The following is a 23,636-nucleotide window of genomic DNA, read 5'->3' as shown; positions in this document are numbered from 1 at the left end:
ACAAACATATAAGAGGCTGTCAAAATCGGTGGAATGTTAAGTGAATTTGTTAATATTACCCAAACAGTAGCAACCACCTCATACACAAGGTGGATATCTATGCGAAATGCGCCATGACGTGTGTGCAAATCCGGCTGACGCAATACAGAAAGTTGTTGAAACAAGACACAGTTCTCACAATGAAATAATTGATTCATATCACTAAAAAAACACTAAAAACGTTTATCAGTTCGGCACTGGACATAAACCTACTCTCACTTGAAATGTCTGCCAGCGTAGTGCAAAACCGTTAAAAAAATCCAGAAAAACACAAGGTTCAACATTGGTTTTAATAAAGCATCACTAGTTATGAACCGTTAATGGATAATGTTCCAAAACGAACCCTGATAACATTTGAACAAGGTCGAATTTCTTTGCCCCGGAAACGCCAAGTTTGAACCAATATCCTGACTAGAAAAGGACATCAGTTGAGCACTTCCCTGATATATTATGTTTGCCTTATTGTAGCAGAGCAGTGAATGTGCAAGAGACGAACACACGCTACGGGTCTGAGACGTTTTGTTTCGTCAATGGAAAATCATGTATTTTACACCCTGAAACATATTAAAAGCTACCTTTGAACGATCAAAAACTGGCCAGGACGCTCAATGGTCGCCTGAACCCAGAAAATCTTGTATCTATGTAACTGGTCCAGCAGTTGTTTTGCAGTAACTGCTCGAGTTGTTCAGCGTCTGTAACCACAATGAAACACTGCAGGTACAAGCTCTCTATTCATAGGCAGGCTGAGGAGGCACTACAGGTAGCTCAAAGGAGGCAAAAAAGAGGCATTGCCAGGGTTGCCGTGGTCGCCGAATGGAGGCACGGCGGTCGCCAGTCATCGTTCAATGCACGCTGTTGGTCGCCCAAAGGAGGCACAAGGGAGGCAGAAGCACTGCCCAGGACTAACGGAAAAATTGGCTGCAGAGCGCATCTATTACCTGGCGACCATTGGGCGACCACTGTACCTTCATTCTGCAACAACGGCAATGCACGTGTCCCCTTCTGCCTCCTTTGAGCAACCAACCTCCTCAGCGACCTTTGTGCGACTGTTTTGAACATGTTCAAAAGTTCACGGCGACCATGGCATCAATGGCGATGTCTGAACCTCCTGTGTACCACCTTGGAACGACCTAGGCAACCATTCTGCCTCCTCTGAGCCTCCAACGACGACCTGGCAAATTTTATGGTCGCACACGCGAGGCACAAAGGTCGCCACCCTGTGTAAAGGCCTCATTAGAGGGTTTAGCTTGGTCAAACAGTTGAGCACGTCATGGCCTGTGTTTGTTAATGGCAGCGTCCTCACTCAACCTCATTAAAATCAGACCTTAGTTCTCGCTACCGCTAAGCAAAGATATGAAGACATCCCATTAAGGGTCACGTCAGAACGACCTTTCATCCGACCAATCAGTGAATCCTTACAATCTAGACCATCGATTAGCCATTCCAGAATGTTTTTTGTTCAGGTTTCAAATTTGTAATCGTGAATTTGTCAAAATATGTTTCGAAGCGTAGTCGCCAATTTGAAATTGGTGCCGTAAAGCACGAGAAAGCTGCCTTCTGATTGGTCATTCCATTGGTCGGTCAAAGGTCGTACAAGGTCGGTCTGACGTGACCCGTAATGGGATGTCCTCAGATCTTTGTTTAGCGATGGCGAAAAACAAAGATCTGATTTTAATGAGATAGTGTCCTCACTCAAACTAAATAAATCCTCGAATAAGCATATGGGGCTTGCTTGATACTTCGGAAGGCATCTTCCCGAGGCAAAGGAATTAACTGACTATAATAAAAGGTGCTTCATTCTGTTTGGGTGTTTTACCAAGTTCACTCCACCTTCAAATTCACAACTTCTAATACGAAGGTCGAGTTTTACACACATATACACCGGAGAGTACACAGTGTAGTCAAAATGACTGTTTCAATTTATTAATTTGTTTTTTTTCTGTTACAAACATTTTTAACGTCATACTGGTGCATATTTGCGATTAGATTTTGATGCTCAGAGAGATTATTTTTTTGTCTGATATGCAGACATTCTATTTAACTCCCTCGTTTCGAACTAGCGTAAAACATTGGACACTTGCAAGTTACGAGACTTTAATGCATGGATCGGGTGGTTAGGCTCACTGACTTGGTTCATTGCATGTCATCGTATCCCAGTTGCTTGGATCGATGCTAGTGATGTCAATCACTGGATTGTCTGGTCCACACTCCATTATTTACTGACCGCCGTCATACAGCTGAAATATTGCAGACTGCGGCGTAAACAAGAAACAAACAAAATTGACCCACCCTACAACTGGAAACATGACTGGGATCCTGACTTGCGTAGAGCAGGAAGACAACCCGTCGGACTGTTAACGTCACGTGATGCTATGACAGTCACGCGAGATTTATGACGTCGTCATGACGACAGTTTCACTACTGATATCGCCATTGTTGTGATTATCATACTGCTATCACACTGCTACTTTCCTGCTGCTATTTGCCTCCTGTTTTGCTCATCTTCGCTTGTGAACACCATGAGCGCATACTCCCAAGGTATATCTTTGTTTCTAAATAAGTTATTTCTTTTTTCCCCCTTTCTTTTATGACCTTTCCAGTATATTTACAATTTAAATCTGGAGAAGCCTTTGGAAAAGAAACTTCCAGAATATAGCCTGCAACCTCGGGGTATCGCGGTACTTGTCATGTATGCTAAACGGAACAAAATGCACTCACTAACCTTTATGTTTATTCGTGTTCTCTGTATCAGATATCATTCATGTTATCAAACAATGCATATTTTACTGATAAAAGTTCATTATTTACATTAGTAGCTCCGAGTAAAAGCCGGGCCTCGCGCTCAGTTTGACAAGGGAGAGAACTCCATCGTATCGCGGTACAGAGAAAAGTTGTGTATGGAGGTCCGAATTGGACAAAAAGAGGACATAATTCTACCAACCACTTGGTATGATCATGCCAGACATCAGTGATTTGTCCAGACAAGTGCAAAGACAGCACAAGTCAAATTCTAAATGTGTTATCAGCAATAGGTATTCAATGCGTGTTTACCGAAAAGTAAGAGAAAAATATTTTTATAAGTCAACATCAAAATATCAGAAATGACATTTTAAGATTGTTTAAAAAAAATTGGATGACAATAATTTGTCACAAATTGGAAAAATGTTAAAAGTCAACAATAAATATTTAAAAAGCACTCCTAGTATGCCCAAAGTATGTATTTATCTTTTGGTTACTAGTGAAGAACGTATTTCTAAGTTTGGCATTATGGCCCTTATGATCTCCCAATAGTTTCTGGGCACAGAGCGGGAAAAATTGTGCGGACTACGTAACTTCCGTTACCTCATTAGTCGCCATGAATATGCAGATGATCTAGTTCGGGTCAATAGAGAAAGTTTACTTTGGGAACTACGGGTTATATCGTTGGCCATTGATAGATGGGGGTAAGGCAATATTACAAAAGATGCCAGAAATATGTATCAACGCATTAATAACTCCTAACTTACAGCAGACGGAACATTCCGAGGAATTTGAAATTGTTTACGAAGTGTGCACTTCCTGGTTACTGATTTGCATTAATAGACAGCTGCCAAGAGGCGTGTCCCGCGTGAACTATCGGAAATCACAAATGCCGCGATACGATGAATGCCGCGGTACCATGGGGTCCGAGTATACTGCCATCAAATATGACATTTGTCCCATGTTAAGATCTTTTTAACTTTCATTAAGACCTTTTCCGTCTATTACTAAACAACAAATTCATGTTTTATCGTTGTATTAAAGTTATTTTTTTAATTTGAGTATTCTAAACGACTTGTCAGTTGAGTTCTGTCAGGACTGATAGTCTAAGGCGGATTATTTTCTCGGAAATGAATGGTTTTGTGATCCTTGGTTAGCGTCAGATGTAAATTTTAACTCTCTAAAATGTTAGTGATTTGATTAAGCAGGACAATACACCAGTACAATACACAATATAATTTCCTAAACTCATAGTGATTCGTTTGCCTGTCCTGTTTAGTCTTATTATAAACAGTTATTTTGCAACAAACAAACCATATGTATTCATAGTTTCCCAGACCCTAGCGAGTACATTAAGCAATAAATCCAACCCAAGTCTAGATTGTGCTGGGCTCCACTTGAATTTTATTTTGTAAATATATATTTTTAGTTAGAATTTATTATTTATTTTTTGGACTAGATGTTAGACAAGGGTAACATTCTATTTTGCGTAACCTTCCATTGATAGCATCAGAGGTGTGAATTTGTGAAACTATTGTGTCTGCTAACCCATTCTTGTGGTAAGAGGCGACTAACGGATCGGGTTGTCAGGCTGGCTGACTTGGTTGATGCTAGTCATCGTATCCCATATTGCGTGGATCGATGCTCATGATGTCAATCACAAGATTGTCTGGTCCAAACTCACTTATTTACAGACCGTCGTAATATATTTTGAATATTGCTGAGAGCAGCGTTAAACAACAAAGAAAAGAAAAAGTTGTGTCTGCTAGGCCTAATTATGATTAAATCTTAGGAGTAGCATAAATCTGAAGAACACTTTCTTTTGTTGAACAAAAATAATTACATTAGCGTAACTGCTTTATGCTTGTACGTTCAGTCTACAGCAATATTCTATATACATTTCTGCATTCAGCCCAACCTTTAGTGAGCAGTCCACTCATATATTTATGTCATCAAATATCGTACATAATTCTAATGCAACTCTACATGTTCCAAAGCAGTTTGCCTATTAATACAGTGTAGATTATCCATCAAAGGTTTGTGTGATTTGATGTTATATTACATCATCATTGATAGTGTAATTTATATCTACAACAACCTGCATGTACTAATCTTCAAAACATTACTTAGAAGTTGGTATTGGTGATGATCAGTCCTATTTCTATAGGGTGTTCAGACTTGATCCGGTGATATAATCATCCCATTCACGTTTAAATGTGTATGTTAATTGACAGGTGATCATCAGGATCAACGGGATCACTTTAAAACGTTTTCGACCTCCTGTATACTGTCCAGTTGATCCTGTGTCAATTATCCTTATTTAAGACTCTCATTCCTTCTTTCCCTACAGCTGTTGACCTTGTGATCAGGTTCCCTTTGAACTTTGACATCTGGGCCCCTCCTCGCCAAGTGCGTGTTTCAGGGAATCAGTAATGTACTAGAGTTATTGTAAAACAGTGTCTTGTATTTCACGTGTGTATATGGACTTCGCCAATCAATCTGTTACGAACACATGGCCATACCAACACTTACACTATTGATTTTGAAACTGTTATGGTATATATATGCAGTAACCACGTGTCCTAATCTCTAAGGTTCTTCTAACATAATCATCTATTAATCAGTCAATTTAACAACTAATCTCTTTCTCTACTTCCATCTTCTGTCACTCTCTACATGTCCTTCTCTCCCTCCCTCACTTCGTCGATATCAGCCTTGATGATGACGACACCCCAACCCGGTCCTCAGTTCGAATCTTTCTGTCACGTGTGTCTGGATTCTTGAGGAGAGTGTTCCGTGTCAAGTTGGACGTGTAGAGTGACATCGTGCTACCTCTCTATTACAACATGCTTGTGCCATTTTGGGACATTTCGGACGTTTTTTTTAAACTTTCGGACATTTGATACTTTTGGATTTGTATTATACGTTGAGAAACGTATATTTGGACGTATATTGAGTTTTACATTTTGGCCCTTTCGGACATGGTTTAACGTTAGTTATTATTTTATTAAATCGATTACAAGTCAGTATTAACTATTAAATACTGTCTTGTCTTCCAAGCTCCTTTGTCTTATCTTTGTTGTATATAACACACGACATTTGTTTTTGTATCTTGAAACCAAGAAGTTGCATATACGATCTTTATCATCATCTATGATTCATTACAACTGGGGGTCACGGGTGGGTGGCCCAGTCGTCCAAGGCGTCGCGATTCGCTGTTCAGAAACCTGTGATTGTGGGTTCGAATCCCGGTTCGCCCCGGTTATGTTTCTAGGTTTGTCAGCACTATACCCATGCTCGTCGGTTTCACCGAAGTGGTAAACGTCTGAGACCTGCATCACTTCGGGCTTTCCTCCCACATTAAGCTGACACGCCGTGATATAACAGGAATAATGGTAAAAGCGGCGTTAAACCCAACTCACTCACTCACTCACTCACATGTACTGCCGGGGTCCTGTTCTCACACTACGGGGAGGTTACTCACTCACTCATTACAACTGTGAGAAATATAACAGCCGTGGATTCTACCACATTTCGTTGCATGTGTCACAACATATTTGATAGGGTGCCAGGTCCAACTCTAATATTCTGTCCTTTAACATAGACGTACAATACTAGTAGCACTGAGTTATCCATACTGTCCCTGTATATAACGGCGGGTGAATGTAACAGGAAGGTCCAAAGTGATGCAGGTGACACCCACGAGCACGGGTCTGGTGCTGACATGACATGAGTGAACTTAAGATTCGGATCCAGGATGGGACCCAGGTCCTGATATGGGATCGGACCCATACCTAGCATAAATATACCGCCTGCTGTTAATACGTGCAAAGTGTTATTTGAGTACCACACATACTCCGTAGTTAAGTTCAGAACATTTCAGCCACCCCACATAGGTTGCTGGGGACAAATTCTATCCCGGAATCCCCACGTTGGGGGCAGTTAGAATATGAACATTTTGGAGGTAAGTTCGCATCTGATTATACTGTAGCAATAATCAGACTTTTGAGAAAGCTGTCAGTAGGATTGCTATCTACTCAGGATTGTGTCACAGTTAAAGTTATTCATAATTTCTGTCTGTTCACAGGTAGTAGACAGGTAGCCCTCCCCTCGCTGGAGATGTACCAGATAGTAGCCTTCGTCTTCAGCTGATGTGAATGATAGTCCATCGCGCCTGTAATAAACACGTATCAGTGAAATGTAATAAAATCCTACAGTGAACTGTTGTGTTCTTCAGAGCTCTGTTCAAGAATGCTTTGGCGAGTGAATTGGGTCGAAAGCCTCTCTCGACAGTGTGTTTGTGTTAGCTTTGTGTGGGAGAAAATCCTTAGGTCTTAGATGCTTAGATGCTTAGGAGATGATAAGCCAAGAAACATAATCACAGCGAATCTGGTATTCGAACATATGGTCATGGGACTCCGGCATGCCAAATCTATGAATAAGTGAGTGAGTGAGTGAGTTGGATTTTACAGTAATTTAATGTCGCTCTTAACAGTATTCCAGTTATATCACAGCGTGTCAGCTTGATTGGGAGGAACGCCTGAAGTGACGCAGGCCTTAGGCGCTTATCGCTTTGGTTAAACCCGCCAGCACTGGTGTGGTGCGGACAGACCCAAAGGTATGAACAGTTGAAGTGATAGGATATGGCTTTACGGCGCTTTTAGCAATATTCCAGCAATTTCACGACGCGGGACACCAGAAATGGGCTTCACACATTGTACCCATGTCGGGAATCGAACCCGGGTCTTCGGCGTGACGAGAGAACGCTTTAACCACTAGGCTACCCGACCGCTCATGAAACAGTTGGAAGTGTTGTGTATCATCCTCTTGATGAGTGTTTTGTGGGAAGATCCTAACATTCGTCTCTACTCTTTCATCGTGTTTTATACATGCTAAAACAGTAGCAGTGGTGGCAAAGTACCATTCTGTAAGGGTTGTTTAGAACAAAACACTTACCAAGAATAAAACACTATCATAAAAGGTTTTTTTCACAGACCTGTTCACAAGAAATTGACTGACACGTTCACAATTCATCTGAAGTGCTAAGAAAAATAAGCGAGTCTGTCCAAAAGATGGATGTCTGGAAGGCATACAACTACAACATACAAAAGTGGAACCTTCATATAAGAGGTTCTTAATTGGTGGAAAGTGAATTGGTAAAAAATACCTAAACATTTACAAACAAATTCTGAATTGGAATAGCAAAAGACACCAATTTAGCAGTTGCATATAAATATGTACAGTGTTTGGAAATATAGTGATCCGTTTATATCCGAGTAATAGTCCAGAAGCGAACCCTATACATTCGAACGAAGTCCAATTCTCGTGAACGCGAAATGTATGAAATAAAAATGAATAGCAAATTGAATTTCTGCAGTCTTGTCTGAATTTTATGCAACGTTTCACAGCAGCTTACGAGTTTAACTCCGGAAATGAACCCTACGCTCATTTAAACGTATAGTCCGACGTGTTGCCATGGAAACGCAAACATTAAAAAATAGAAATTTCAACATGAGCCTTGCCTTTACATCGATATACAGGTCGGTTTGGTTATGAAATTCTTATTGTCAAACACATTTCTGACCGTAGATCGATAGACTAATCGGAACTGTTCCAGTTCTCCTTAAGAGAGACTCTGATGAGACCATTTTAATCCTGTGCCAGCCTTGCCAATGATTGTCCATCTTTGTTTCAAATTCCATGGATATATTTGTTCTTCAGCTTGATGGAAATAGCCGAACGTGAGATTGTGTTGTCTCCTTGATGCAGGTGTCCTCCATTGTGTAGTTTACTTGATGCAGGTGTCCTCCATTGTCTGTTTGAAGCAGGTGTCTTGCAGTGTGTAGTCTACTGGAAGCAGGTGTCCTCCAGTGTGTAGTCTGCTTGAGGTCGGCAGTCTGCAGTGTGTAGTCTGCTTGAAGCAGGTGTCCTCCAGTGTGTGGTCTGCTTGAAGCAGGTGTCCTTCAGTGTGTAGTCTTCTTGAAGCAGGTGTCTTGCAGAGTGTCGTCTGCTTGAAGCAGGTGTCTTGCAGAGTGTAGTCTGCTTGAAGCAGGTGTCCTCCAGTGTGTAGTCTACTTGAAGCAGGTGTCCTCCAGTGTGTAGTCTGCTTGAGGTAGGCAGTCTGCAGTGTGTAGTCTGCTTGAAGCAGGTGTCCTCCAGTGTGTAGTCTTCTTGAAGCAGGTGTCCTTCAGTGTGCAGTCTGCTTGAAGCGGGTGTCCTCCAGTGTGTAGTCTTCTTCAAGCAGATGTCTTGCAGTGTGTAGTCTGCTTCAGGGAGGCAGTCTGCAGTGTGTAGTCTTCTTGAAGCAGGTGTCCTCCAGTGTGTAGTCTGCTTCCGGGAGGCAGTCTGCAGTGTGTAGTCTGCTTCAGGGAGGCAGTCTGCAGTGTGTGGTCTGCTTCAGGGAGGCAGTCTGCAGTGTATGGACTGCTTGAAGCAGGTGTCTTGCAGTGTGTAGTCTGCTTCAGAGGCAGTCTGCAGTGTGTAGTCTTCTTGAAGCAGGTGTCCTCCAGTGTTTAGTCTGCGTGAGGGAGGCAGTCTGCAGTGTAGAGACTGCTTGAAGCAGGTGTCCTCCAGTGTGTGGTCTGCTTCAGGGAGGCAGTCTGCAGTGTATAGACTGCTTGAAGCAGGTGTCTTGCAGTGTGTAGTCTGCTTCAGAGGCAGTCTGCAGTGTATAGACTGCTTGAAGCAGGTGTCCTGCAGTGTGTAGTCTGCTTGAGGGAGGTAGTCTGCAGTGTGTAGTCTGCTTGAGGGAGGTAGTCTGCAGTGTGTAGTCTGCTTGAGGGAGCAGTCTGCAGTGTGTAGTCTGCTTGAGGGAGGTAGTCTGCAGTGTGTAGTCTGCTTGAGGGAGCAGTCTGCAGTGTGTAGTCTGCGTGAGGGAGGCAGTCTGCGTGAGGGAGGCAGTCTGCAGTGTGTAGTCTGCTTGAGGGAGCAGTCTGCAGTGTGTAGTCTGCGTGAGGGAGGCAGTCTGCAGTGTGTAGTCAGCTTGAAGCAGGCAGTCTGCAGTGTGTAGTCTGCGTGAGGGAGGCAGTCTGCGTGAGGGAGGCAGTCTGCAGTGTGTAGTCTGCTTGAAGCATGTAACCTGCAGTGTGTAGTCTCTTTGAAGCAGGCAGTCTGTAGTTCACTTGAAGCAGGTGTCCTACAGTCTGTAGTATGCTTGAGACATTTAAATTTCATGTTACTTGACAATTGTCTTGTCATTTTGTCATGTCTTTGTATATTGACTCAACACAATTAACATGATTAAGAATATATATAGGTTCAATCACATTTATTTCAATGAGTCACATTCATCACATTCATTGCCAGCTGTCAGCTGTCTCAGATGAGGTAGGTCCTTGATTATCTTTGTTGAAACATAAATATAGTTGAAGACAACAGCTACTGTCCACTACAGACACTGAATCCTGGTATCAAATAGTGATGAAGGAGATATTGCCTGGGTGAGATCAAGCAATATCACCTACAATAACATTGCATCACAGTGCTTTGCAGACCATTGTGACATGATTGGTTACCATGACGTCATAACCAAATAATATCACAAATCTCCCCGACTCTAAAGCAGGTCAGCTGTGCCATTTACACACAAGGCACTCTTTCTTACCGCTGACAAACTGAAATAGTTGGAAGAATGAAAATATAAAATATCACCCGTGTGTCAATTGACAATGTACATCATTGAAGCACTCACTATCAACCAAGTCACAGAGCCAGGTCTTCTGATCTTTAGTTAAGTCGGCTCTCACAAGAGGCAAAGATAATCTACTGATAATGCTGGAAGATACAAATATATAAGAAGTCTGTTCTCAGAATGTAAATTGCATAATATGGCAGATCTGTATTTCAAGTAATTAACAGAAGACACCTAATTTGACAAGCTTAACATTACGTCAGTGACAACCAAAAAGCCATGCTTGGCTTGACATATACAGAACAAAAGACACCATCCCCCTCAATAAACCTTCCCGTGTGGTAAGAACAGAACCCCAGCAGTACATGTGAGTGAGTGAGCGAGTGACTTGGGTTTAACGCCGCTTTTAACAGTATTCCAGTTATATCGCGGCGTGTCTGCTTTATGTGGGAGGAAAGCCCAAAGTAATGCAGGTCTCAGACGTTTACCACTTCGGTGAAACCCACGAGCACGGGTATGGTGCTGACAAACCTAGAAACATAATCAGGGCAAACAGAGATTCGAACCCACGATCATAGGTTTCCGGCGTGCCCAAAGGACGCAACTCTGCACAGTTAATCGCAGCGCCTTAGGCGACTGGGCCACCCGTGCCCCCAGCAGTACATGTGGGTGATGTGAGGCGACCAAATGGATCGGATGGTCAGGGTTTGTGACTTGGTTGATAGCATGTCCTTGTATGCTGATGGCATGGATCATTGCTCACAACATCATTCTCTGGACTGTTTGGTTCAGTATAGATTATTTACAGGCCACCATCATACAGTTGGAATACTGCTGATAAACAAATACATTAAACAACAAACAAAAAAGCTAGACTATCACCCGAGCAACATGCATTTGGTTAATATTTGTTCCATCTGAATGATACTGCTTTACACTGTAATAACATCAAATAAACTTTATGTCTGTGACCCTTCAACTATTGACATTCCTCCATCGTATCTTCTGGTTCCTGTTTTATTTCAACTTGGTACACATCTCCAGGATAACTCTCCTGTTGCGTGTTCTCTGCACAAGTATCCACCATTTTGCACTCACAGCTATTCATTTCTCTCTGAACCTCTGCACTGCCGTGACAATCTTCTGCATTGTCTCTTCTTTCTTCTCCAGTGTTCACATCTTCTTCCTCGGTGCCATAACCTTTTTCTTCACGCTCTTCCTGTCTTATTGCCTTTTCAATCTTTTCAGAAATATCGATATGGGTCATATTTTCCTCAGCCTCTTTGATACGAGTTACATTCTCTTCAAGGATCTTGCTTTGATTAATGGTCTCTTTAGGTTGTTCGTTGATTTTATCTCGATGTACCCTCATGTGGGCATTGAGATTCCCTGCAGTAGTGCAGCCTTTGTCACAGAATCGACATCTGTACGGCTTTTCTCCGGTGTGGGTGCGGACATGAACCCTTAGTGATGAAGCTTCTGCAAAACACTTAGCACAAATGTCACACATGTAAAGTCTCTCATTGGAGTGACAGATGAGGTGGCGTTTCAGTGTGCTTGATCTGGCAAACCCCCTGAAACACTGGTCACATTTGAATGGCCTCTCTCCTGTGTGCACACGAATATGTTCCTGAATTTGTACAAAGTGTACAAAAGTTTTTTGACAATGTTGGCACTGATACTTGCGTTCGCCTCCTATGTCAGTCCAATGTTCTGTAGGGTCATGATATTTCTTAGGTCGCCCTATCTTGTGTCGGTCTTCAATTCCACCCGTTTCTTTCAGTCGTGTTGCAAACCTAGAAATAACTGAGGGAGCAACATTCATGATTTTGGAAATCTGCCTTCGAGATGTACCATCTTCAAGAAGTGCCTTGATTTTCTCTCTTTTTTCTATCGACAGTCTCCTCAAGTGCTTTTTCTCAATAGGCTTTTCAGTTTCTGGACTTGGTGTTCTAGTTTCATCACTACAAGTTTCATTTTTAGGACTAAATGTATGTTTTATAGTTTTATGACTTGGCATTCTTTAAGGGTTGATATATTGTAGCAGACTGACTATGGCTTGTGGTCTTAACACTGGAACTTATTGTATGATTTCATGACATTTCAGTCTTTGGTTTCACCATCAGCTCTTCATTATCTGGAAAGAAGGAGAAAGCATATACTTCAAAATGTTGTGTTCCTCATAATAAAGAAGCTGACATCCTTAAATACTCTCTTATTAAAGAAGTTATGCATAAAAAAAGTGTCATGTATGCATATAAACATCTAGTGACACAAAGGTGGGACAGTTAGATTTAATCATTTTGAATCAAAATTACTGATCTTACTTTTAGCAAAACGTAGACACACTGAATAGAGACCAGTAGACATCCTAAAACCCTTTTGACTGAAACTTGTTATAAACAAACATTTTTTCTTACATAAAATGTCCAAAATGAAATATTAACTAAAAACATACATAATTATTTTTAATTAAGTAAAGCATTTAATTGAAGTTGTGTTTGGGATGTAATGCATGAGAAAATGAGAAACTGTTATTAACTGTATTTATATTAGGCTTTTGAAGGACTTTCACATAACGTTGATAAGTTGAACATTACTTCAAATGCATTTGAGGATGTTTCACATTCATAAAGACGGTCATATAATCATAATGACTTCATTACATAGATTTGATAAACCAAAGACGTATCTATAAATGTCTTTGGATAAACATCACATGTGATGTCACTACAGCTTTTTTCACCTTTATTTTTGGGCAAATTTTGATACATATCCAAGAATGTGGTTGCCTTAAAGCAAACACTCTACATAGACAATACACATACGTATTTATTAGCAATAATGCCAAAGCAGGTACCGGTACACTGCAGGCACCTGGGCGCCATGTTTGTTTGATAATAGTGCCACGCGCTGACGTCGTTACTATTTGCAAACTTGGGCGATAAAGCTCAAAATAAGCAGAGCAAACGACTACGCTTGCATTTCTATGCTTAAATACAATTAAACATCGAACTTGAATATCGAAGCAATTCATAAACATCGGAAATTGGTCATCAACTTCGAAAATAGACGTACCATAAACACTGATAAACATAATCAGCTGATAATGGTGCGTGGTAACCTCGGCAGTGACATCCGTCGTGGCCACGTTGCAACAAACATGTAGTATATTCGTCAACTAAGAATTACATTTACTTACGAAAGTATTTAATTGAAGGCGTTATTTGTGGGGTATAATGCCTGTGCACCACATTGGGTGTCAGAACATTTACCGATCTGGAAAATGGCATAAGGGGGGTTATCCAGGAATGTTCTACAGTTTGGATACCACTAAAATAATGTTTACGTACGCTTCGATAATTTCTCGCGATTTTACACGTTCGCGCTGCACATTTAACGATTATACACGTTATGGTAGACAGGCGCCCTGTCAATATTTACTTGTGCATTTCAGGCTGAGGTAGTTAGGGATCGGTCATTTATGATAGGAGTGGGTCAGAGGGAAAAACGGGAGGGTCACCAAATAAATATTATAGTCACAAGGGGAAGGTCATATTAAAAAAAATAAAACACGAGTATTTGGAAGGGTAAGAAAAGAAATGTACAAGAGAAAGAAAGACCACAACCACCCACAATAATAAAGAAAAAACCCGTCCCCCAACGAATCCCACAAGAAAGATGCAACCTAGTGTCTGATAAAAAAACAACCAATCCATCCACGTTTCCAATGATTGTGTCAAAGTGTCTGCGTGTGAAATGTTTATTTATACCAGAGACCATAAAATAGGTCTGTTTATACATTAAGAATGTGGCCATTTGGGATTTTTTTATGTGGTCATTTGGACTAGGGGTCTGTGGATATTTTGACTTCTTTTGAGGCCAGTTTGACCAATGTGTGTGGCCATATTGACTTTAACCCTTAACCAGGCTACTTGAAACAGTCATTAGTGTCTAGTCTGCTTGAAGCTTGCAGCCATCAGTGTATAGTTTGCTTGAAGCAGGGGGTCTGAGGCTGTTTGAAGCAGGGGGTCTGCAGGCTGTTTGATGCAGGGGTCTGCAGTCTGTTTGAAGCAGTCTGCAGTGTGTAGCCTACTTGAACTCTGTTTGAAGCAGGGGTCTGCAGGCTGTTTGATGCAGGGGTCTGCAGTCTGTTTGAAGCAGTCTGCAGTGTGTAGTCTGCTTCAAGCTTGCAGCCATCAGTGTATAGTTTGCTTGAAGCAGGGGGTCTGCAGGCTGTTTGAAGCAGGGGGTCTGCAGGCTGTTTGATGCAGGGGTCTGCAGTCTGTTTGAAGCAGTCTGCAGTGTGTAGTCTGCTTCAAGCTTGCAGCCATCAGTGTATAGTTAGCTTGAAGCCTGTTTGAAGCAGGAGGTCTGCAGCCTGTGTTGTCTGCTTGAGACATTTTAAGTTTGATGCTACTCAATAATCATGTCATTCTTTCATTTCTTTGTTTATACACTCAACACATTTAACATGATTAAGAATGTAGGTTCACACATTTATTTCAATGACTCGTTATGTATGTCTATACATACAAGACAAGGGAGTCAGCATCTCATTCATGGCCAGCTGTCTCTCATGAGGTAGGTCCTTGATTATTTTTGTTGAACAATAAATATAGTTGAAGACAACAGCTTATTTCTACTGTCTCTCTCACCAAGCTACAAACACTGGATCCAGCTAACATCATGAACAAACAAGGATGAAAGAAAATGTATCACCAAAAACTAGAGATATTGCTTGGGCAAGATCAAGCGCTATCTTCTACAAATAATATTGCACTACAATGCTTTGCAGACCGTCACTGGTTACCATGACGTCATTATCAAATGACATAACTAATCTTTCTGCCACTGAAGCTGGTCAGCTGTACCATTTACACACTTAACATTCTTTATTACTGTTCCCAACTCTCAGGTGAGAATTAGTCATCTGCATATATGTCTGTTTCAACTGTACACTTAACATGTTGCGTTGCCAGAGATATTAATGTGTTCCACAGTGTGAGCGACCATGACAGACACATTTTACCCATCATTACGTGTATCAATAAAATAAGGGTAATGCTATTTTTCAGGGCATTATCATTTGCAGAAGCCCAGAGTCTTCCACTAACTGTGGACCGAGGGCTTCTGCAAATAATAATGCCCTGAAAAATGGTGTTACCGTCAATATAGCTAAAATGGAAAGAATTTTATATCAAATAAAAATAAACAACAATACAGAGCTCCTGATAAATTTTTGAGCAATTGCGTTTTTACTCTTACACTGTTATATCATCAAATAAACTTTATGTCTGTGACCCTTCAACTATTGACATTCCTCCATCGTATCTTCTGGTTCCTGTTTTATTTCAACTTGGTACACATCTCCAGGATAACTCTCCTGTTGCGTGTTCTCTGCACAAGTATCCACCATTTTGCGTTCACAGCTATTCATGTCTCTCTGAACCTCGGCACTGCCATGACAATCTTCTTCATCGTCTCTTCTTTCTTCTCCAGTGTTCACATCTTCTTCCTTGGTGACATGACCTTTTTTTTCTTGCTCTTCCTGTCTTTTTGCCTTTTCAATCTTTTCAGAAATATCGATATGAGCCATATTTTCCTCAGCCTCTTTGATACGAGTTACATTCTCTTCAAGGATTGTACTTTGATTAATGGTCTCTTCAGACTTCTTGATACGTATCCCACTCCTTCCGTTGATTTTATCTCGATGTACCCTCATGTGGGCATTGAGATTCCCCGCAGACGTGCAGCCTTTGTCACAGAATCGACATCTGTACGGCTTTTCTCCAGTGTGGGTGCGGACATGAACCTTTAGTGATGAAGCTTCTGCGAAACACTTAGCACAAAAGTCACACATGTAAAGTCTCTCATTGGAATGACAGATGAGGTGGCGTTTCAGAGTGCCTGATCTGGCAAACCCCCTAAAACACTGGTCACATTTGAATGGCTTCTCTCCTGTGTGCACACGAATATGTTCCTGAATTTGTACAAAGTGTTCAAAAGCTTTTTGACAATGTTTGCACTGATACTTGCGTTCACCTCCTATGTCAGTCCAATGTTCTGTAGGGTCATGATATTTCTTAGGTCGCCCTGTCTTGTGTCGGTCTTTTATTCCACCCGTTTCTTTCAGTCGTATTGCAAACCTTGAAATAGTTGAGGGAGCAACATTCATGATTTTGGAAATCTGCCTTCGAGATGTACCATCTTGGAGAAGTGCCTTGACTTTCTCTCTTTTTTCTATCGACAGTCTTTTCAAATGCTTTTTCTCAATAGGCTCATCAGTTTCCGGACTTGGTGTTCTAGTTTCATCTCTACAAGTTTCATTTTTAGGACTAGATGTATGTTTCACAGTTTTATGACTTGGCATTCTTTAAGGGTTGATATATTGTAGCAGACTGACTATGGCTTGTGGTCTTAACACTGGAACTTATTGTATGATTTCATGGCATTTCAGTCTTTGGTTTCACCATCAGTTCTTCATTATCTGGAAAGGAGAAAGCATATACTTCAAAATGTTGTGTTCCTCATAATATAGACATCCTTAAACACTCTCTTAATAAAGAAGTTATCTATAAAAAAAGTGTCATGTATGCATATGAACATCTAGTGACAAAAAGGTTGAACAGTTAGATTTAATCATTTTGAATCAAAATTACTGATCTTACGCTTAGCAAAAGGTAGACACACTGAATAGTGACCGGCAGACATACTAAAACCCTGTTAAATGACTGAATCTTGTTATTTAGTAAACAATGTTTCTTACATAATAAGTATAAAAAATAATCTTAACTAAAGATAACTTAAGTAAAGCATTTAGTTTAAGTTGTGTTCGTGATGTAATGCATGTATACAGCAAAATATGGTGGGGACAAAAATGAGAAAATGTTACTGAGGAAGCAGCTCAGGGTTAGAAATTAACACTAGCCCGCTAGCCCGAGGCTAGTACAAATTCATTCAGGCTAGTACAAATTTCCAAATTTCCCCATTGTTTTAACATAACAAACTCATTTTATCTTTACCAGGGCTAGTGAAGCTTTTGAGTTTAGTTCTAACCCTGCAGCTCGTGCACATTCCTTACAAATACAGAAGAAGGTATCTGTTTCTTTATTCTAGCAGTTTTTCAAAATTGTATTTAATATTGGGCTTTTGAAGGACTGGTTACATAAAGTTGCTAAGTTGAACATTACTTTAAATGTATTTGAGGATGTTTCACATTCATAAAGGCGGTCATATAATCACAATGACTTCATTACGTACATTTGATAAACCAAAGACGTATCTATATCTCTTTGGATAAACATGATATGTGATGTCACTACAACTTTTTTCACCTTTATTTTTGGGCATATTTTGATACATATCCAACAATGTGGTTGCCTTAAAGCAAACACTACATAGACGATACACATACGTATTTATTAGCAATAATGCCAAAGCAGGTACCGGTACACTGCAGGCACCTGTCCGCCCACACTCCGGCAGTGGTTCTGTGCTGGTGGCATGGAACTCTGGGTAGGCGAGTGCTGTCCGCCATGTTCGTTTATAATTGTGCCACACGCTGACGCGACTTCGTTACTATTTGCAAACTGGGGCGATAAAGCCCAAAATACGCAGAACAAATGACTACGATTGCATTTCTTTGGTTTAATAAATTAAACATCGAACTTGAATATCAAAGCAATATTCATAAACATCGGAAATTGGTCATCACCTTCGAAAAAAGAAGTAGGCTACCATGAACACTGATAAACATAATCAGCTGATAATGGTGCGTCGTAACCTCGTCAGTGATATCCGTCGGGGTCACGTTGCAACAAACATATAGTATATTCATCAACTAAGAATTACACTTACTTACGAAAGTATTTAATTCAAGGCGTTATTTGTCGGGTATAATGCCTGTGCACCACATAGGATGTCTGAGAAAATTCACCGATCTGGAAAAAGAGGCATAAGGGAGGTTATCCAGAAATGTTCTACAGTTTGGATACCACTAAAATAATGTTTACGTACGCTTCGATAATTTCTCGCGATTTTACACGTTCGCGCTGCACATTTAACGATTTTACACGTTTTGGTAGACAGGCGCCCTGTCAATATTTACTTGTGGATTTCAGGCTGAGGTAGTTAGGGACCGGTCATTTATAATAGGGGAGGGTCAGAGGGAAAAACGGGAGGGTCACTAAATAAATATTATAGTCACAAGGGGAGGGTCATAATAAAAAAATAAAACACTAGTATTTGGAAGGGTAAGAAAAGAAATGTACAAGAGAAAGAAAGACCACAACCACCCACAATAATAAAGAAAAAAACCCGTCCCCTAACGAATCCCACAAGAAAGATGCAACCTAGTGTCTGATAAAAAACCCCAATCCATCCACGTTTCCAAAGATTGTGTCAAAGTGTCTGTGTGTGAAATGTTTATTTATACCAGAGACCTTCTTCGTCTCATACGCCGAGAACACTTTTTAACTAGTACTTGTCTGAAACAGCTATGGTTGCCCAATTGTCGTTTCAGCACCAGAACCGCCAGGAACCGACTGAAAGCAGCAGGACTGCGGGCAAGGCGAGTCATAAAGCGTCCCTTGTTGACAGATCACCACAAAGGTGCTCGTTTAGCATGGTGTATTACGCGACAGAACTGGAATCTGAGAACGGATCCATTGGTCAGACGAAAGTCGCTGTCTGCTCCAGGTCACTGATGGAAGAACGAGGGCACCGGAACACGACTGTTGCATACGGCGGGGGCTCGGTAATGGTTTGGGGGTGTTTCACTCATGATTGCAGGCAGGATTTGGTCACCATAAGGGGCAACTTAACAGGCGCTCAAAACATCCGGTACGTTTTGAGGCCAGTCGCCGTTGACAACCACCTTCTTGCTACTCGACCTCAGGACATGGATGACAATGCCAGGCCTCAGCGTTCGCATGCAGTCGCGGATTACATGAGGGCCAATGCAATAACAACTCTACCCTGGCCAGCAATGAGCACAGATCTGAACCCCTTTGAACATGTTGGGATATTCTGGGGCGGCGCATACAGGCAAGAGATCCTCCTGTACAAGATTTACGCCATCAACAGATCCAACGTCTGACTGGAGGCATGAGACGTAGGGTGGAATGTGTCATCCGGGCACGTGGCCGTTATACCCGCTTCTGATCTGTTTCACGTGTCATGTCAAGTAGAGACTTTAAGGAACATTTTCACATGAAACATCAAACGTAACTCGTTTACTTAATCCTGCAGCTCCATACTTTTTTTAGGTATTGTCTAAGGTCAAAAACAGTATCTGTGTTACCATGATGTTTTTGTTAGCAAATATCAATCACAACTCACCAATATCTTCTTTATTTGTTGTCAAATGTTCGTTCTATCCGATGACATTGGTATCGCCCAACTCCTGTGGTCAGTCATCCCATGCCATGATTTTTGCCATTTGTCATGGTTCAGAAATAGGGATGTGCTTAACTTTTTTCTTTGTGTATAGGTCTCTGTTTATACATTAAGAATGCGCCCATTTGGGCATTTTTTATGTGGTCATTTTGACTAGGGGTCTGTGGCCATTTAGACTTCTTTTGAGGCCATTTTGACCAATGTGTGTGGCCATACTGACTTAACCAGGCTACTTAAAACAGAGTCATTAGTGTGTAGTCTGCTTGAAGCTTGCAGCCATCAGTGTATAGTCTGCTTGAAGCCTGTTTGAAGCAGGGTTCTGCAATTTGTTTGAAGCAGGGGGTCTGCAGTCTGTCTGAAGCAGCCATCCGTGTATTGTCTCCTTGAAGCCTGTTTGAAGCAGGGGGTCGGCAGGCTGTTTGACTCGGGGTGTCTGTAGGCTGTTTGAAGCAGGGGTATGCAGTTTGTTTGACACTGAGGTCTGCAGCCTGTTTGAAACAGGGATTTGCAGCCTGTTTGACGCTGGGGGTCAGCAGCCTGTTTGACGCAGGGGGTCAGCAGCCTGTTTGACGCAGGGTATCTGCAGCCAGTTTCTCGCAGGGGGTCGGCAGCCTGTTTGATGCAGGGGTCTTCAGTCTGTTTGAATCAGCCTGCTGTGTGTAGTCTGCTTGAGACATTTTAAGTTTGATACTACTTGATAATCATCATGTCATTCTTTCATTTCTTTGTTTATACACTCAACACATTTAACATGATTAAGAATGTAGGTTCACACATTTATTTCAATGACTCGTTATGTATGTCTATACATACAAGACAAGGGAGTCAGCATCTCATTCATGGCCAGCTGTCTCACATGAGGTAGGTCCTTGATTTTTTTTGTTGAACAATAAATATAGTTGAAGACAACAGCTTATTTCTACTGTCCCTCTCACCAAGCTAATAACCATGATAACACTGGATCCAGCTAACATCATGAACAAACAAGGATGAAAGAAAATGTATCACCCAAAACTAGAGACATTGCTTGGGTGAGATCAAGCGCTTTCTTCAACAATAATACTGCACCACAATGCTTTGTGTACCATTTACACACTTAACATTCTTTATTACTCTTCCCAACTTTCAGGTGAGAATTAGTCATCTGCGTATATGTCTGTTTCAACTGTATACTTAACATGTTACGTTGCCAGAGATAATGATGTGGTCCACAGTGTGACCGACCATGTTGGACACATTTTACCCATCATTACGTGTATCAATAAAATAAGGGTAACGCTATTTTTCAGGGAATTATCATTTGCAGAAGCCCGAGGTCTTCCATTAACTCCCTGACGAAGGAGGGCAGTTGAAAAGACAGAGGGTAACGCTATTTTTCAGGGCATTATCATTTGCAGAAGCCCAAGGTCTTCCAATAACTGTGGACCGAGGGCTTCTGCAAATAATAATGCCCTGAAAAATAGTGTTACCGTCAATATAGCTAAAATGGATAGAATTTGTTATGAAATTAAAATAAACAACAATACTGAGATCGAGATAACCTTTTGAGCATTGGAGTTTTTAGTCTAGGGTTTCTATTTTAATTGGGTTATTACATTTTTCATGGGCAACCAATATGTTTTCACTCATCTATTCATAACTCTATTGGGTTTTTCCCCCAAAGAGTGAACATTTTAAAATATGAAATATGAAATAATGTTTTAGATGTATATAACCATTGTACTGTACAGAAAAACATTCATGAAAGTTGACGTAACACCGATTGTTATAAATACAGTCATAGATTTAAAGTTGTGGGGCAAAACTGTGGACTCTGTGTCACTTGAAACTCTCAAACTGTCTCTTGAAACAATGTGACAATCATGTTGTTTGATTGACAGGTGATGATAGCTTCATTGTTTGGTCCAACATGCATTTGGTTAATATTTGTTCCATCTGAGTGATACTGCTTTACACTGAAATATCAACTAAACCATCTTCCTGAGGCAAGTGAGTGAACTGACTATGAAAGTCCAGTTTCCACCCTTGCCGAACAAGGCTGGTATTATGAAGTTACCTTTTGGCTGGACTAACGAGTCTATGCATAGTCCAATCAAAATTGCGCTCCGAAATTGAAATCCGGTTCGTAAACTGTCATGCAGATTTCGGTGGATTGCAGGATTTGCAAAGCATGTGCACCGCTAACTCATTGTCAACAGATATTTTCTAAATCTTTTCATGTGTTTAATCAAGGTGCTCACGTGATTTGATGCACTTCGCAATGTAAGACTCGTTTTATCACAATATTTAGATCTTGATTATCGATCTGATCGTCTTGACTGGGAGCCACCGTTTTGTTTGAAGCAAATGCAAGCGATACGAGAGGTGGAATCTGATTGGTCCATAGGAGAGGCATAGAAAGGAAATTACTCGTAATAGCCACTGGTGGGGCTACGATCAAGCCAAGGAATTCCAGCCTAGTTCGGCAAGGGTGGAAACTGCACTTTTATAGTCAGTTAACTCGCTTGCCTCGGGAAGATGCAAATAAACTATTTACATTCCTCCATCGTATTTTCTGGTTCCTGTTTTATTTCAACTTGGTACACATCTTCAGGATAACTCTCCTGTTGCGTGTTCTCTGCACAAGTATCCACCATTTTGCGTTCACAGCTATTCCTTTCTCTCTGAACCTCGGCACTGCCATGACAATCTTCTGCATCGTCTCTTCTTTCTTCTCCAGTGTTCACATCTTCTTCCTTGGTGACATGACCTTTTTTTTCTTGCTCTTCCTGTCTTATTGCCTTTTCAATCATTTCAGAAATATCGATATGAGTCATATTTTCCTCAGCCTCTTTGATTCGTGTCTCCTTATTTTCAATGATTTTTCTTCGAATAATGGTCTCTTCAGGCTTCTTGATACGTATCCCTCTCTGTTTGTTGATTTTATCTCGATGTACCCTCATGTGGGCATTGAGGTTCCCCCCAGTCGTGCAGCCTTTGTCACAGAATCGACATCTGTACGGCTTTTCTCCAGTGTGGGTGCGGACATGAACCCTTAGTGATGAAGCTTCTGCAAAACACTTAGCACAAAAGTCACACATGTAAAGTCTCTCATTGGAGTGACAGATGAGGTGGCGTTTCAGAGTGCTTGATCTGGCAAACCCCCTGAAACACTGGTCACATTTGAATGGCTTCTCTCCTGTGTGCACACGAATATGTTCCTGAATTTGTACAAAGTGTACAAAAGTTTTTTGACAATGTTTGCACTGATACTTGCGTTCGCCTCCTATGTCAGTCCAATGTTCTGTAGGGTCATGATATTTCTTAGGTCGCCCTATCTTGTGTCGGTCTTCAATTCCACCCGTTTCTTTCAGTCGTATTGCAAACCTTGAAATAACTGAGGGAGCAACATTCATGATTTTGGAAATCTGCCTTCGAGATGTACCATCGTGGAGAAGTGCCTTGATTTTCTCTCTATTTTCCACCGACATTCTTCTCCTGCACTTTTTCTCAATAGGCTTTTCAGTTTCTGGACTTGGTATTCTAGCTTCATCACTACAAGTTTCATTTTTAGGGCTAGATGTATGCTTTATAGTTTTTTGACTTGGCATTCTTTTAGGATTGATATATTGCACCAGATGGGCAGTGGCTTGTGGTCTTAACACTGGAATCTATTGTATGATTTCATGACATTTCAGGCTCTTCATTATCTGGAAAGAAGGAGAAAGCACATACTTCAAAATGTTGTGTTCCTCATAATATAGAAGCTGACATCCTTAAATAACCTCTTGATAAAGAAGTTGTTATCCATACAAAAGTGTCATGTATGCATATGAACATCTAGTGACAA

The 23,636-nt window shown here is 41.1% G+C and overlaps 2 protein-coding genes and 1 long non-coding RNA gene across 5 annotated transcripts in view; 1 reads left to right on the top strand and 2 right to left on the bottom strand.

Annotated features, from left to right (window-relative positions):
* The first annotated feature begins 2,465 nt into the window (after positions 1 to 2,465).
* LOC124130843 lies at positions 2,466 to 6,999 on the top strand. The gene is made up of 2 exons (XR_006860578.1): positions 2,466 to 2,577; positions 6,866 to 6,999. It is a non-coding gene; the product is annotated as an uncharacterized LOC124130843 (long non-coding RNA).
* A 4,050-nt stretch (positions 7,000 to 11,049) lies between these two features.
* LOC124130882 (zinc finger protein 90-like) lies at positions 11,050 to 14,760 on the bottom strand. Of its 3 annotated transcripts, none has more exons than XM_048388261.1 (2): positions 13,487 to 14,760; positions 11,050 to 12,545 (listed from the first exon to the last, which is right to left on the bottom strand). In XM_048388261.1, exon 2 carries the CDS (start codon positions 12,426 to 12,428, stop codon positions 11,388 to 11,390), a length of 1,041 nt encoding a protein of 346 aa, XP_048244218.1. In that variant the 5' UTR covers positions 12,429 to 12,545; positions 13,487 to 14,760; the 3' UTR covers positions 11,050 to 11,387. The 3 variants fall into 3 exon arrangements, with proteins under 3 accessions (XP_048244218.1, XP_048244226.1, XP_048244225.1); XM_048388269.1 differs by having other exon boundaries at positions 13,607 to 14,760; XM_048388268.1 differs by having other exon boundaries at positions 13,611 to 14,760.
* Positions 14,761 to 14,893: 133 nt separating this feature from the next.
* The window catches only part of LOC124130841 (zinc finger protein 91-like), a 35,690-nt gene continuing 26,947 nt past the window's right edge, over positions 14,894 to 23,636 (bottom strand). The window contains exons 5-8 of the mRNA XM_046493858.2: positions 22,337 to 23,457; positions 20,082 to 20,247; positions 17,858 to 18,000; positions 14,894 to 16,782 (exon numbers count right to left, since the gene is read on the bottom strand). Coding sequence (XP_046349814.2) covers positions 15,720 to 16,782; positions 17,858 to 18,000; positions 20,082 to 20,247; positions 22,337 to 23,457 — 2,493 coding nt within the window. The 3' untranslated portion in view covers positions 14,894 to 15,719. The remainder of the gene's footprint in view (positions 16,783 to 17,857; positions 18,001 to 20,081; positions 20,248 to 22,336; positions 23,458 to 23,636) is intronic.

The sequence above is a fragment of the Haliotis rufescens genome, unplaced genomic scaffold, assembly GCF_023055435.1.
Source record: "Haliotis rufescens isolate VD_foot unplaced genomic scaffold, xgHalRufe1.0.p SCAF_10, whole genome shotgun sequence".
Taxonomy (NCBI): domain Eukaryota; kingdom Metazoa; phylum Mollusca; class Gastropoda; order Lepetellida; family Haliotidae; genus Haliotis; species Haliotis rufescens.
The sequence above is the reverse complement of the archived record's forward strand: the minus strand, read 5'-3'. Positions and strand labels throughout refer to the sequence as shown.

Coding starts and splice junctions, on each gene's coding strand:
- LOC124130882 (XM_048388261.1), bottom strand. CDS start 12,428: ATGCCAAGTCATAAAACTATAAAACATACATTTAGTCCTAAAAATGAA.